Genomic DNA, 16,840 nt, shown 5'->3' on the forward strand with positions numbered 1-16,840 from the left:
GTCCAGGAAGATCCCACATGCCGCGGAGCGGCTGGACCCGTGAGCCATGGCTGCTGAGCCTGCGCGTCTGGAGCCTGTGCTCCGCAACGGGAGAGGCCACAACGGTGGGAGGCCCACGTACCGCAAAAAATCATTAGTCATATTTTAATTAACACTATTTTTCGTATATAAGTCATATAATTTCTGTGTGCCATGACAGAACATGTTCATGAAATTATTTAAATATAGTTCTTTTAAAAAATGTATGAAATAACATGTTTTCTTAAGTTTTATTACCATTGTTTTTGTTTGCTTTTATCTCCATTAGGTAGACAAATTTCATATCACAGCACTAGCTTCTGTATCATATTATTTAGTGAATGGTAGAGATTTATTTTTCAAAAAGGTGCTTATAAATTTAAAATGTCTTCCTTCCTTCATTCCCTTGTCCTTCCATCCCTCCCTTCCTACTTCCTTTCCTTCATTTCTTTCTTAATATTGTTTTAATTCACAAACCTCCTGTGGAGGACATATGGTTTCTCAGATTTAATTTAACTTTGGGTGGTATAATTGTGTTATCACTCACTCATAATTAATTTCTATTTGTAGTTCATTGAAGAAATTCACAGGTGCCTTTTTTATGCTTTTGATTATTATCTAAGTTAAAATTGATGCACTTTTTCCCTTTTTTTTTTTAGAAACAGTGAATCACATTCCTTCATCATTTTATAAAATAATGTTAGTGTATTCTGTTTTCATTTCTACCTCTTTCTTTGATTCTACCAGGTTTTAGTTTATTTGCCCAACTACCTAAATCTGAGCTAGATGTAATAAATAATTAGTATATAATTTAAAATATAATTTAAATATAGGCTTTAAAAAGCAGATTGACCTATGTATGTTTTGAGTGCTACCTTTACAAATTACCAGCTCTATGGTTCTGGATCTGTTACATTCCTTGTCTGAGGCTCTCCTTCCTTCAGAAAAGGTTGAAGAAGAATTATATATATATATATGCATATGTATATAAATTATATATGTGTGTGTATGTATAGTCTTAAAAAAGAACACACACTATAATTGGAGTAAATGATACATACCCTTCTGTACTTAGCTTTTGTAGCTCAGCAATTTCTCTAAGATAATCCCTTATTAACATTATTTTAATGGCTCAAAAACCCAATGTAAAATTGTCCATAAATTGTTTTAAGTTATATTAGAAATAATGCTGCATGTAAAAATATAAAATATTAAAAATCTTTTTATAAATATGAGAGTAGAATAATAAGATAAATTCCTAGCAGTGGCCTCCCTAGGTCATTCTACCCAGGATGGTTTTAGTGCTGCCAGCTTGTCTTTCCAGAAACAGTGTGTGGGTGTTGATATTCCCAAACACCATTGCCAAAGCCCTGTGCTATCAAACTTCTAAATTCCACACTGATCTTTTATTTTTAATTTTTTAATTTTGCAAATATCTTATTTCAATGAAAGTTCTTGGGAAGTTATCACTTACTATTGTGTTATATATATATATATTTTTTTTTTTTTGCGATACGCGGGCCTCTCACTGTTGTGGCCTCTCCCGTTGCGGAGCACAGGCTCTGGACGCGCAGGCTCAGCGGCCATGGTTCATGGGCCCAGACGCTCTGCGGCATGTGGGATCTTCCCGGACCGGGGCACGAACCCGTGTCCCCTGTATCGGCAGGTGGACTCAACCACTGCGCCACCAGGGAAGCCCGTGTTATATATATTTTTATATTTTATGCCACATAATATTTCAAACTGATATACTATAACCATACTATAAATATATATGCTCTGTGTTATAGTATTTTCTTGATGTTGTGGTTAATATATTTTATTTGTAACATTAAAAAATAGTTTTGCTTGCAGTGATGTTGTATAGACTGCATCTTACAATTTTAAACTTTCTTGTGTGTGAAGTGGTTATGTTAAAATGTGCTGACTCACCCAGATAGGCCACGTGTGCAGGAACAGTCACATTCTCCCTGTGGAGCCATCTGGGCTCGTCCTTCTTAGAGCAGTAGCCTTTTGGCAACCTTATTTCTTCAGTAGAAATTAGACTGTTTAGATTCTGTCTCTTCTGGAGTCAGTTTTGGTGTATTATATTTTCAAGATATAACGGAACAGGGCTTCGCTGGTGGCGCAGTGGTTAAGAATTCGCCCACCAGTGCAGGGGACACGGGTTTGAACCCTGGTCCGGGAAGACCCCACATGCCGTGGAACAACTAAACCCATGCGCCACAATTACTGAGCCTGCACTCTAGAGCCTGCAAGCCACAACTGCTGAGCCAGCATGCCACAACTACTGAAGCCCGTGTGCCTAGAGCTTGTCCTCTGCAACAAAAGAAGCCACCGCGATGGGAAGCCTGCGCACCACAACAAAGAGTAGCCCCCACTCGCCGCAACTAGAGAAAGCCCGCGTGCAGCAACTAAGACACAGCACAGCCAAAAATCAATAAATTAATTAATTTTAAAAAAAAGATATAATGGAACAAACTTCACTTACACTAGTAAACAATACAGAAGATAAAATGTGTAGGAACAGACTTAACTAATGTGCAGGACTTAGATGAAAAAGATTTTTTAAAACCCCAAACTCCTGAAGAACATAACAGATGATTTAAACAAGTTGAAAGTCATACCATGTTCCTGAATGGAAAACACAAAATAAAATTGTCTGTGTTCCATAAATTTATATTTTAGTGCAATCCCTATAAAAATGCTAAGACTTAAAAAGAAAACGAAGAAACCATAGACAAGCTGATTTTCTTGTTCTTGTGAGAAAATAAACATATAAAATTGTCCAGAAACACTGTGAAAACAATTGGCAGTGAGGGTGGAGCAGCTTTACTAGACAGAAATTCTGCCAAGCTTCTATAATTAGAATAATTATTGGTACATGATTGTACAGATAAATGGAGCAGAATAAAAATCTAGAAATAAACCAAAATATACACAGATCTCCAGAGGGATCCCTTCCTCTCCTCTGTCATGTGAGGATACAGCAAAAAGTCATGTCTGTGAACCACAAAGCAGGCCCTCACCAGAGTCAACCTGTGCCTTGATCTTAGACTTTCCAGCCTCCAGAACTGTGAGAAATAAATTTCTGTTGTTTACAAACCACTCAGTTTATGGTATTTTTGTTATAGCATACTGAATGAATTGAGACAGGGACCTTCAGCATTCACTAAAATTTCTGTGTGTTTTGTCTGTCCCCATGACATAATCACCTCCGAAAGGCCCCAGCTTCTAATACCATCACCTTGCGGGTTAGTATTTCAACGTGTGAATTTCAGGGGGATGCAAACACAGACTGTTTAATAACATGTTGGGACAATTGGTTAGCTTTCTGAACAGAAGTAAAGTTGGAACCATACCCCTTAGTGTATACTATGATTTAAAAAAAAAAAAAAACTGTAGTAATGAAACTATAAATGTACCAGAAGGAAGTGTGAATGAAATAGGAGAGAATATGGGCTAAGTTGGCCTAATTATGATCAAAATCCAGAAGCCATTAAAAGAAAAAATTAATGAGTTTGACTGTTAGTAAAGAATTTCTGCATAGCAAAGATCAGTTTAAGCAGAATCAAAAGGCGAAAAATCATATGCTGAGAGAAAACATTGCAAGTCATATTACAAAGGTCTGCTCTTAACTAAGAAAGAACTCTTATTTGATAAAATTTGATAAGAGAAATTTGGTAAGAGAAGGACTAACAACTTGGTGGAGAAATGGAGAAAGGCTAAAATAGATGGTTCACATAGAACTACAGATGGCTCTACAACATGTGAAATATGTTGCAAAGCCTCATGATAATGGAAATGCACATTAAATCTAGACCAGTATATCATTATTTTGTACTTGCCATATTGGCAGAAATCTGAAAGTTTGATTATATGGGCTAGTGTCACCTGTGAGGAAATTGGCCCTTACACATTGCTGATTTGAGTCTTCATGAGTAGAATTGCCATATGGCGGGTAATTTATGTTTAGCAGAATTACAAATATGTATATTCTCTCTGACCCAGTGTTTTTATTTCTAGGAATAGATTTACTCCTTTGTACATCTGTAGAGTTACTCATGTATGAATGGGATTAGGTATAATGTTATTTACAGCATTGATTGTCATGGTAAAATTTCAGGAACTACGTAAATGTCCATCAGTAGAGAACTGGATCAGTAGATTATGGTACAACCAAGATACGGAATCCTATACAGCTATATAAGAGAAAGAAGTTCTATAAACTGATATGGAAAGATCTCTAAATTATATTGTTAAGGAAAAAAGCAATGTGTAGCACAGTGGGTATAATATGCTTCCATTTGTATAAAGGAGGGAAGGAAATACATATATAGTATTGCATCGTATATGCATAAGAATTATTTTGAAGGATAAATAAGAAATACACTTTTTGATGTTTAAACTGTATGAATGTTTTACCTAGTGAAAAAGTAATTGTTGAAAAATATAATAGATTCTTAATTCTAGTTCTGTTTTTCTTGGAGTAGCTTCCCATTACTCAGAATAAAATCCAAGGGCTTTATGTGATCTGACCCCTGCTTAACCCTGATCTCACCGCCAAGGAACCTTTCTCACCCAGCTCAGCTACAGTGGCCTACTTGCTTTGCCTGGAATCTTGTGCTTTGCATTTAATATCTTATATGGCTAGAAGACACTTCCTCCAGATCTTTGCCTGGCACGCTCCTTTACTTCATTTCCTTCTCTGCTCGCATGTATCAGAAGTATTCGCAGACCTATCTAAAATTCTAAAAGACTGTGTCCCCCCGCCCCTTGCTCTAACCTCTACTCTGTGCTTGAGTTTTCTTTATAACACTACTATTCTCTGTTAACATTCTCTGTTCTTTATTCTCTATTCTTGGTCTGTTCATTGTCTCCCCCACAAGATTGTAAGCTCTATTAGGACAGGGACTTGGTCTTGTTTGTTGCTGTACCCCATCACCATGATCAATACCTGCACTTAGTAATGCTCAGTGAATACTTACAGTAGAAGACTACTGAAATAATTTCATATTTTGAGACAAGTATATAGGGTTTCAGGTCATTGGTAATGAAAGACTTAAGGCACTACAGTTTTCAGTAATTTCTAGTGTACCTCTGAGTATTTTGCTGAATGTGTTTCCTTGGTAATTAGTTTTTGTTTTTTACTATGAACCAAGCAGGTTTCACTATACTGTTCTGGGAAGAACCGTGTGAAATTCTTGATTAGAAGTAATTGCTCCCTGCCTATCCCCAATAACATCTTAAATTTGGTTCTTCTTATTTCTTTCACCAATGATAATATCATTTTTAAAAATTAAACTCTCAAGTTACTGAGTTCTAGAAGCCAGTTTGTTTTTATTGTACCTGTATTATTAAAATGAGTTGAACATTTAATTTTGGAAGTGGAGCGGTTATGGCAATATTCTATATCCATGATTCCTTTATTTTTTTTTTTACATCTTTATTGGAGTATAATTGCTTTACAATGTTGTGTTAGTTTCTGCTGTACAACAAAGTGAATCAGCTATATTTATACATATATCCCCATATCCCCTCCCTCTTGTGCCTCCCTCCCACCCTCCCTATCCCACCCCTCTAGGTGGTCCCAAAGCACCGAGCTGATCTCCCTGTGCTATGTGGCTGCTTCCCACTACCTAGCTATTTTACATTTGGTAGTGTATATATGTCCATGCCACTCTCTCACTTTGTCCCAGCTTCTCCTTCTATCCCCCTGCCCCGTGTCCTCAAGTCCCTTCTCTACGTCTGTGTCTTTATTCCTGTCCTGCCCTTGGGTTCATCAGAACCAATTTTTTTTTAGATTCCGTATATATGTGTTAGCATACAGTATTTGTTTTTCTTTTTCTGACTTACTTCACTCTGTATGACAGACTCTAGGTCCATCCACCTCACTACAAATAACTCAATTTTGTTTCTTTTTATGGCTGAGTAATATTCCATTCATGATTCCTTTATAACCATTTTTAAATTGTACTGGATCAGGCTATCTTGCTTAATTCCTGCCACTCAAACTTGAGAAAGTTTATTTCTGTTAAAATTTAGAATTACTAAGCCTAAATTAGAGCATACATACAATAAGGAAATAAAAAAGAGACTAATTCCCCCTTAATAAGTCTGTGGGAATTGCTTATTTCATATAAAACATTTCTTAAATTTACATTGTTGCATCTGATTGCAGCAGACTGTGGCCAAAACACTGTTACGAATTTAAAACAACTTAATATAATTATATTTTCTATTTCCCCAAAGAGAAGTTATTACCATATTTGATCGGTAAAGTTTAAATTTTGTTATCTATTCCTAGCCAGAAACATCATCATATATGAATAGGATTTAAAGTATTAGACCTTCTCGGTAACATCTGTTTTTTTATTACACCAGGTAGTTTTGGATGTTGGTTGTGGAACTGGAATTCTCTCTATGTTTGCTGCTAAAGCTGGGGCAAAGAAGGTTCTTGGAGTTGATCAGTCTGAAATACTTTACCAGGCAATGCATATCATAAGGTAGATGCATTTTATGGCTTGACTTAAGATTATTTTTAAATTTAATGATTAATATCAATTGATTTTCTTGTCTTTAATAGCTATCCAATGCAGACTCAAGACACTTGTCTTTTAGTAAAAATTCATTCCAGAATAATAAGATTTTAAGTTGGATTGACCTAGACATGTTTGAGCTATGAATAATCTTTTCATTGTTCTTCTCATTGATGAGAATTATTTTTATATAGTTTTCTGTCCTTCCAATTATGGCTATAGATATGCTGATTACAATAATATGAAATTAGAAATCATGGACATATAGGGCAGTGTTAGAAGACTTGCTACAAAACTCAATATATCAGTAGTATTTCCTTTAGCAAATAGCAGTTCAACTAAAAAGACTAAGGATTATCTTTTTCTTTTTGACAACACTAGCCCTTGTGCCTCATCAAATTAAAATAAGTAAATTCCAGAATGGCTACAAACTTAATTATGTTCTCTAAAAATATCTCCTCTCTTTGAGGAATTAAGTTAGGTTAATTGATCCGTGATCGATTTTACAGTTGGCTTATAACCTAGTAAGAAGACCTTCATTTGAATTACAGCTTTTAGAACTAGATTTTGTTAGCTGTGTACTTAGCCAAAGCATGTTACATTTGGAACTTTGGAATAATTTCCAGAATAATTTTAATAGCAGGCTTATTAGTGATTCTTTTTTCCCCCAGCTTTATTGAGATATAATTGACACATAATATTGTGTGATTTTAAGGTGTAAAATGTATTGCTTTGATACATGAATATATTACAGAATGATTACCACCATAGCATTAGCTAACACCTCCATTGTGTCACATGAAATAATTACCATTGCTTTTTTGTGTTGGAAACATTTAAGGTCTACTCTTTTAACAGCTTTTGCCATGCTTATGTTAGATTCTCGGCAATGATTCTCAAATGGTCCTCCCCACTGATACATATGTTTTATTCTTAAAATTGGTTAATATTGATCATTTCTGATTCATATAAAATTTAATTATGTAAAATGTTTAAATTTTTAGATTTTATTACATTGAAGTCTAGTGTTGTGGTTGAGTGCAAAGTTTGAGTCAGACAGGTTTGAGTCCTTGCTCTTTCCCTTCCCTGTTGTTTGAACTTCAGTTAAATTATATCTAACCTCTTTGAAACCTCAGTTGTTCTACTGTCAAAATGAAAATAATGATGACTACCTCATATGGTTATGAGTAAGGTAAATAAGTTACAAGTAAGATATGCACCTCAGTCTCTTTGGCATATTGCCTGCCCTGGCATGTAGTAGGTATTCAGAAGTTAGCAACTGTTATTACTAACAAGTACCAAATTAATGTTAATGAAAAAATGACATTGCTCTTGCTTAGATTTTTTCATAGATAGAGGTTTGTGGTTATTATTTTCATATTAGAGAATATGCATCTATGTTGCATATGCATATTCAGTCCATAATCTAGTAAAGTTTTTTTTATTTCTTATATTGCCATTAACTACAACATCATCATTTTGGGGGTTCTGTAAAGAGCACCCTCTCTTGCTTGTGCATTACCATCCAAACAGATGTGAGAACCACTGTCCCAAAGAAGAGATTGTTTTAGATGAATTATCAAAATTTTATTGTTGTGATAGTAAGATTACAGTAAGATATTTCTATTAGAAATTCTCATCTTATGAAAGACCATGTTCATTTATGTATTCATTTGTCATTTTTGATTTCTGTAAGGTGAGACTAGATGTGCTCTCATTTTAATTCCCTTATGGAAGAAAAAGATAGTGATAGCACTCATTTTATTTTGTTTTGTTTTCATTTTATTTCACAGAAGCCCTGATTCCTAGTGACTTTTTAGAAATATGTTTGTACAATGATTATAATCAAATTCATTGTGTATGAAATTTAGTGCTGGAGTGTATGGAAATTTTGCATGAGAGCGTTTATTGAAAATGACTTAGCATTCAATTCTAGGTACTTAAATTTAACAATAAAAGTTGCTAACATTAACTTAGTACTTTCTATTTAATTATTTTTTGAGGTAGGTACAGAAACAGTACATATATATATATATTTGTTTTTATAGAGATTAGGAAATTGAGACACAGAGACTATGTAACTCTACTTATTTGTAGTGCGGCCAGGATTAGATCCCAGGCAGCCTGACTCCATGGTCCATACTCAAAGCCAATTTACTATGCTGTCTCTCCATTTCACTACTCACAGTGCATGTATTGGTTGCATTCAGTAGTTTGCTTTACTTAGAACCTATAGAGTTTGAAAATCCGACCTTTTTGTTTTGGATGAGCCAACATTGTACTTTTCTTCAAAGATGTTCTCCTTTGCCTTTTTTTTTTTCCACATCTTTATTGGAGTATAAATGCTTTACAATGTTGTGTTAGTTTCTGCTGTACAACAAAGTGAATCAGCTATATGTATACATATATCCCCACATCCCCTCCCGCTTGAGCCTCCCTCCCACCCTCCCTATCCCACCTCTCTAGGTGGGATACACAAAGCACTGAGCTGATCTCCCTGTGCTATGCAGCAGCTTCCCACTAGCCATCCATTTTACATTTGGTAGTGTGTACACGTCACTGCTACTCTCTCACTTCATCCCAGCTTCCCCTTCCCCCCATGCCCTCAAGTCTGTTCTCTACATCTGCGTCTTTATTCCTGGATACACAAAGCACTGAGCTGATCTCCCTGTGCTATGCAGCAGCTTCCCACTAGCCATCCATTTTACATTTGGTAGTGTGTACACGTCACTGCTACTCTCTCACTTCATCCCAGCTTCCCCTTCCCCCCATGCCCTCAAGTCTGTTCTCTACATCTGCGTCTTTATTCCTGCCCTGCCACTAGATTGATCAGTACCACTTTTTAAAATTCCATATATATGTGTTAGCATATGGTATTTGTTTTTCTCTTTCTAACTTACTTCAATCTGAATGACAGATTCTAGGTCCATCCACCTCACTACAAATAACTCAATTTTGTTTCTTTTTATCGCTGAGTAATATTCCATTGTATATATGTACTTTCTGTCCTGTTCCATTGATCTGTGTTTTTATTTTTGTGCCAGTACTATACTGTCTTGATTACTGTAGCTTTGTAGTATAGTCTGAAGTCAGGGAGCCTGATTCCACCAACTCCGTTTTTCTTTCTCAAGATTGCTTTGGCTATTCAGGGTCTTTTGTGTTTCCATACAGATTGTAAAATTTCTTGTTCCAGTTCTGTGAAAAATGCCATTGGTAATTTGATAGGGATTGCATTGAACCTGTAGATTGCTTTGGGTAGTAAAGTCATTTTCACAATATTGATTCTTCCAATCCAGGAGCATGGTATATCTCTCCATCTGTTTATATTATCTTTGAATTCTTTCATCAGTGTTTTATAGTTTTCTGAATACAGGTCTTCTGCCTCCTTAGGTAGGTTTATTCCTAGGTATTTTATTCTCTTTGTTGAGATGGTAAATGGAATTGTTTCATTAATTTCTCTTTCTGATCTTTTGTTAGTGTATAGGAATGCAAGAGATTTCTGTGCATTAATTTTGTATCTTGCAACCCTACCAAATTCATTGATTAGTTCTAGTAGTTTTAATTATGGTTTCAATTTCATTACCTGTGATTTGTCTTTATATTTTCTAATTCTTCCTGGTTCAGTCTTGGAAGGTTGTACTTTTCCAGGAATTTGTCCATTTCTTTCAGGTTGTCCATTTTATTGGCATATAGTTGCTTGTAGTAGTCTCTTATGATCTTTTGTATTTCTGCGGTGTCAGTTGTAATCTCTCCTTTTTCATTTCTAATTTTATTGATTTGCATCCTCTCCCCTTTTTTCTTGATGAGTCTGGCTAAAGGTTTATCAATTTTGTTTATCTTCGCAAAGAACCAGCATTTAGTTTTATTGATCTTTGCTATTGTTTTCTTTGTTTCTATTTCATTTATTTCTGCTCTGATCTTTATGATTTCTTTCCTTCTATAATTTTGAGTTTTTTTTGTTCTTTTTCTAGTTACTTTAGGTATAAGGTAGATTGTTTATTTGAGATTTTTCTTGTTTCTTGAGGTGAGCCTGAATTGCTATGCACTTCCCTCTTAGAACTGCTTTTGCTGCATCCCATAGGTTTTGGATTGTCGTGTTTTCGTTATCATTTGTTTCTAGGTATTTTTTGATTTCCTCTTTGATTTCTTCAGTAATCTCTTGGTTATTTAGCAGCACACTCTTTAGCCTCCATGTATTTGTGTTTGTTACTGTTATTTCCTTTAATTGATTTCTAATCTCATAACGTTGTGGTTGGAAAAGATGCTTCATATGATTTCAGTTTTCTTAAATTTTCCTAGGTTTGATTTGTGACCCAAAATGTGATCTGTTCTGGAGAACGTTCTGTGTGCACTTGAGAAGAAAGTGTATTCTTCTGCTTTTGGGTGGAATGTCCTTAAGATATCAATTAAGTCTATCTGGTCTGTTGTGTCATTTAAAGCTTGTGTTTTCTTATTTATTTTCTGCCTGGATGATCTGTCTATTGGTGTAAGTGGGGTGTTAAAGTCCCCTACTATGATTGTGTTACTGTTGATTTCTCCTTTTATGGCTGTTAACATTTGCCTTATGTATTGAGGTGCTCCCATGTTGGGTGCATAAATATTTATAATTGTTATGTTTTCTTCTTGGATCGATCCCTTGATCATTATGTAGTGTCCTTCCTTATCTCTTGTAACTTTCTTTATTTTAAAGTCTATTTTATCTGATATGAGTATTGCTACTCCAGCTTTCTTATGATTTCCATTTGCATGGAATATCTTTTTCCATCGCCTCACTTTCAGTCTGTATGTGTCCCTAGGTCTGAAGTGAGTCTCTTGTAGACAACATATATATAGGTCTTGTTTTTGTATCCATTCAGCCAGTCTGTGTCTTTTGGTGGGAGCATTTAATCCATTTACATTCAAGGTCATTATTGATATGTATGTTCCTATTACCATTTTCTTAATTGATTTGGGTTTGTTTTTTTGGGTCTTTTTTATCTCTTGTGTTTCCTGCCTCCAGAAGTTCCTTTAGCACTTGTTGTAAGCCTGGTTTGGTGGTGCTGAATTCTCTTAGCTTTTGCTTGTCTGTAAAGCTTTTGATTTCTCCATCAATTCTGAATGAGATCCTTTTTGGGTAAAGTAATCTTCGTTTTAGGTAGGCTCCCTGGTGCCTAAGTGGACTGGGAGAGCGCTGGCCGTGTTCTCTTCCATGCCCCCCCACGCCCACTGTCTCCCCCAGGATCTCCCTGGTCCCCGCTGGACCCCTAACTGTGTGTGTGTCCCACTGGGTGTAGGAACTCCTCTCCTTCCCCAGCCACCCCTCAGGGATGCCCGTCCGGGAGGTCTGGCCTTTACTTTTGCTCCCCCTTCCCTCCCTCCCACTCCCTCAGGACCCTCGTGGCTGGAGGGGGCCTAGATGGGCAGAAGGTCAGGCCCGGGATCTCAGCAAGCTCCTGGGGCCCCAAGTGGGCAGGGGAAAGCTGGCCACACTCCCTTTTGATCCTCAGCCCTCCCAGTGGTCCCCAATTTCCGCCTTCGGACATGGGATCCCTTCCCCTCCCCCAACCACCTCTCTCACCACCAGTCCCGTCCTGCCTTCACTTTTCCTCCCCTCTCACTACCCCCCCATAGCTCCCGTCCTACCCAGTTGCTGGGGGTTCCTTCCATACCCTTAGGTGTCCATGGTGCCCCACTGGTGCCTGGTAGGTGCCCTGGTTGTTCAGAGACGTGAATTCCGTGTCCTCCTAGTACGCCATCTTGACTCCACCCCCTGCCTTTTTTATATTGTGAAAAGATAGCTATTTCCATAGTGTTCTCAGCATCTCTCCTTTGTTTTCCATTTGAATATTTGAAATTTATACTGTGGGGTGATATAACCTCTGTCCTTCTGTTTGTGAATGTCCCTGTAGAAGAATATTCAGGAAACAGTTTATGTTAATATCCCCAGCATTTACTGGCCCATTATTCTACCAGTTGAGGAGGCAGAATAGCATACTTCTCTCAGCATCCGGAATCAAATGACTTGATTTCTAATTTTGGCTTTTTGACTATTTAGCTTTATGAAAATGGGAAAATTGCTTAACTTCTTTAACCCTGGTCTCTTTTTTTTTTTTTTTTTTTTGCGGTATGCGGCCCTCTCACGGTTGTGGCCTCTCTCGCTGCGGAGCACAGGCTCAGCGGCCATGGCTCACAGGCCCAGCCGCTCTGCGGCATGTGGGATCTTCCCAGACCGGGGCACGAACCCGCGTCCCCTGCATCAGCAGGCGGACTCTCAACCACGGCGCCACCAGGGAAGCCCTGATCTCTTCATTTATAAGATGGGGTTGATGGTAGTACCTATCTCACAAGATTATTATAAGGATTGAATCCATTTATGGTGCTTTACCAAGTGGCTGACATGTAACTGCTTACTAAACGTTAGTAATTATAATAATATTAGGTGATAATTGTAGTGGTGTGTTTGGCTTGGCACCAGTGCCTCCAATAATACTTTACATTTGGTTGGTTATGTTTCTAAAATGATCATTTCTTGCAGCTATCCCACCAACATACGATGACTCTCTTTTTTGTATTCTTTCTGTTTCACAGTCTATTCTCTTACACCATAAAGCTTCAAGCATTAGCCAGCTGTATTCCGTATTCACTCTCCTCCCTTGAAATCTACCCTAAGCTTCTCTTATACTTGTCTATTATTGCACTGGAGTTTTCTAGAACTATCATCAGTCAGTGAAAGCAACTCTTCTGATTAGCAGGCTGTGATTGTCTTTAGCAATTCTTAAGCTTCTTTCTCTGTCAGAAATCTATACACAGCAGGATTTCTCTAAAACTCCATAAGCTTACCTCTGAAAAAAGTACTTTAAATTCTAAAAGACGGACACTTTTAAAATACATGTTTCTTTATTCTTTTAGATATATTCGGCTTACAATCCTTGAATTATGTTCAAAGTAATGATAAAATAATTATTTCTTTTCTTTGTTTAAAAAACAGATCTAACATTTCTAAAGAAATGAGTGTAGAATGGAGTAAGTTTTGGCTTTAATGTAAACTAATATATATATATTAGGGCTTATATACATATATAAATTATTTGTATATAAATTGGGACTTAATAAGAAAGTCAGGCTTGCAGTTCTGAGGTTGTAGACATGAATAAAGTAGAATATGGATTTTTAAAGGTGTTATATTAACAGGGGCAAATAGAACTCAAAGTGAATATGGAAGGAACGAGAAATTGTTTCTTTTTCTAGCTGTCACATTCCAGTGAATGATCATTTCAGAAACATAAACTTACCTAAGGACAGCAAAGCTATTCAGTTGCCAGACAGTTGTATCCAGTGTTCACCCTCAGGAAGCAGAGGTAGCTTCTGGCAATATTTTTGCCATTACTCTGGCTGCCTTTGGTTTCTCATTGACTCCGCTGTGGAATAGCTCATTATTCAGACTTTTGGATGTTATTGCAGAGGAGTTTTCATGAGAAGATTGATCTATCATATGGCTACAATGCAGTGCTTTCAATCTCAGTATGACATTAAAGATGCAGTCTTTTATATTGCCTGTGTCTAGAATACTGTTAAAAATGAAACATTAAGAAAAGCCTAGATCTGTTGTCATATTTATGTAAATGTCCTTCTCTGGATTCTAGGAGAGGAGCTTTATCTTCTTAATATTTTTATCCCTATAACACCTGGCAAAGTGTCTTATTTGTGGTAGATACTTAGTGAAAGGTTTTTGAGAAGAATAAAGTAAGTTAATGAATTTAAATATGGTGGTATATATAATATTTGGAACAAGATCACAAAATGCACCGGATAAATCCTTGAAGTAAGGGATGTTTCTTCATATTTGTTTATAAATATAATAGAAATAATAGAAGAGCAAGTTAAAGCTGAAGGGAACTTTGAACCACTGATGAAGCTAAAATGGTAAAAAAAAAAAATTGCTGCTCAGGAGTCTTCTAATGAAGGTAATGAAGGTGATCAAGACACCTTACGTGGAAACTAAGTTCAGTTTTTCTTGTGTCCCACCATCCCCTTAATTTTGTGTCAACTCAGTGGTCCTGTCTTGGGGGTCCTGTGACTACCCACTAGTTCAGTGGTTCACTGGAAGAACTCACATGACTCAATATAAAGTTGTGTTCACAGCTAAGATTTATTACAGCAAAGGATATAGTCCAGGGACAGTAAGAAAAAGATATCCATAGGTAAGGAGGTCATGTACAGGCTTCCACAAAATCCTTTCTTCTCTGCAAGAATCACACAAGATGTACTTTTCCTTCTAGCTGTGAACCTCAGAAACTCTAATGAGATGTCTCTACCCAAAGAAGTTTGCTTGAGTCTTAGAGTCTATAGTTCTCAAAGAGAACTGGTCACGTAGGCACATACCTGTTGTGTGACCAGCCATTGTACGAACCCATGTCAGATACCAGGTACATATCATTAATCTTCATGTTTACTTTAAACATGCTGTCCTCCTGATTTGTCTTGGTCTGCAGCTTCACGTGTATAGAATAGCATCATTAACCAGAAACTACATGAATGTTCAGGAGTTTTGTTCTTAGGGTTTGATGAAGAATTATTGACATGGTTACAGAGATAAGTAAGAACTGAGAGAACAGACCTGCATTAACTCTTCTCACAGGTCAAAATGGAAACCTGGGACTCAAACTTGACGTCTCCATCAGCAAACTTGCTGGAGATAGAGTCCTCTTGAAAAGCCTTACTGTTTCTCAAATCCATCCTTTGTCTACAGTTGATGTGTCTTTTATATTTACTTATTTATTTATTTTTATTTTTGGCTGCGTTGGGTCTTTGTTGCTGCACTCGGGCTTTCTCTAGTTGCAGCGAGCAGGAGCTACTCTTTGTTGGGGTGGGTGTGCTTCTCATTGCGGTGGCTTCTCTTGTTTTGGAGCATGGGTGCTAGGCGCACAGGCTTCAGTAGTTGTGGCACGAGGGCTTGGTAGTTGTGGCTCACAGGCTCTAGAGCACAGGCTCAGTAGTTTTGGCGCACGGGCTTAGTTGCTCTGTGGCATGTGGGATCTTCCTGGACCAGGGCTCGAGCCTGTGTCCCCTGCATTGGCAGGCGGATTATTAACCACTGAGCCACCAGCGAAGTCCCTCGTTGATGTTTCTTAAATCCATACCTTAATTCACATTCTTGTATTGCGTACAGACTCACATGAATTAACACATCTGCACATAAGTAGCTCGGTTATTTGTATTCAGTTATTTGGTTTTCTGTCATGTACTCTCTTAGTGCAGCCAGATTGACTTTCCTACCAATTCTTTTCCCCTTTAAATAAATAAAGGAAGAAAGGGGTAAAAAGTTGTTTTTGTGTTGGGAAGACATGAGAGAATAAAGGAGAAACTAAAAATTACCTCTAATCCTGGTATGAGATCTCACTATGAATATTTTGGTAAGGCTTTTTAAAGACTTAGGTTACAGGAGATGAAATACATGAAAATGTAAGCTTTACTAAAAATATAAGCTCCCTAAGGTTAGACAGGGATTTTTCTCCATTTCATTCACGGATGTGCCCCAACCTCCTGGGAGGGTACCAGGCACACAGGTAGGTATTCAGTGTACATACTTACTCAATGAATGAATGAATGAATGAATGTATTTTCAAGATCCAGGACATCAAACATTCAAAGCCAGATAAATTGTCAACACGAAAGACTGAAAACCTATTGTCTCTGCTTGAATCCAGGTTATTCTTTCTTCGTTTTTTTTCATTGTGGTAGAAGCTAAGCTATTGCTAATTTTAAATAATAAATGTCCCCAGTGTTAGTAATTGCACAGCTACACTCCTGTAAACACAAATGGTACATTTGGGAGGGAGGCAGCTCATGGAATAGCTTTGTTCTGATTGCAAGTCTGGCCCCTGCATTGAAATTATCTGCCTGGTAGTACTTGTTGTTTATGAGATGTCCTTACATCTTTCCCCTATCTCAAATAGTTAAGGATTCCTTTTGTTTTACACTTAGGAATGGAGGACTAGATTATTTCATAAAGGTAATTGGTATGGGTTTTCTCTCATCTCTCTGAGAAGAAGGGAGGGAGATCTGTTCTGGGCACCACTTTTCCTATGATTTTTCAGTTCCTTTGTCACTTCCACTTTGTATACCTCTTGACATCAGGGATTTGTGTTGTGAAAAATGGCTCCCACCTCCACTACAGTCTTCTCTGATGTGTGCACTGAGCACTGGGTCCTTCTTCACAAGTTTACCAAAATGATTTGAGTCTCCTTTTTTTCCCCACTGAATTTATCAGAATCTTTGGTTGTTTGATATCACCTTCTAAAATC

At 37.1% G+C, this 16,840-nt stretch overlaps 1 protein-coding gene across 2 annotated transcripts in view; it reads left to right on the plus strand.

Moving 5' to 3' along the window:
- Positions 1-16,840, plus strand: part of PRMT3 (protein arginine methyltransferase 3) — a 131,729-nt gene that overhangs the window by 21,009 nt on the left and 93,880 nt on the right. For both annotated transcript variants that reach the window (XM_024764690.1, XM_024764691.1), the window contains one exon: positions 6,403-6,524. In XM_024764690.1, the coding sequence (XP_024620458.1) occupies positions 6,403-6,524 (122 nt within the window). The remainder of the gene's footprint in view (positions 1-6,402; positions 6,525-16,840) is intronic.

The sequence above is a fragment of the Neophocaena asiaeorientalis genome, unplaced genomic scaffold, assembly GCF_003031525.2.
Source record: "Neophocaena asiaeorientalis asiaeorientalis breed wild unplaced genomic scaffold, Neophocaena_asiaeorientalis_V1.1 scaffold230, whole genome shotgun sequence".
Taxonomy (NCBI): Eukaryota; Metazoa; Chordata; class Mammalia; order Artiodactyla; family Phocoenidae; genus Neophocaena; species Neophocaena asiaeorientalis.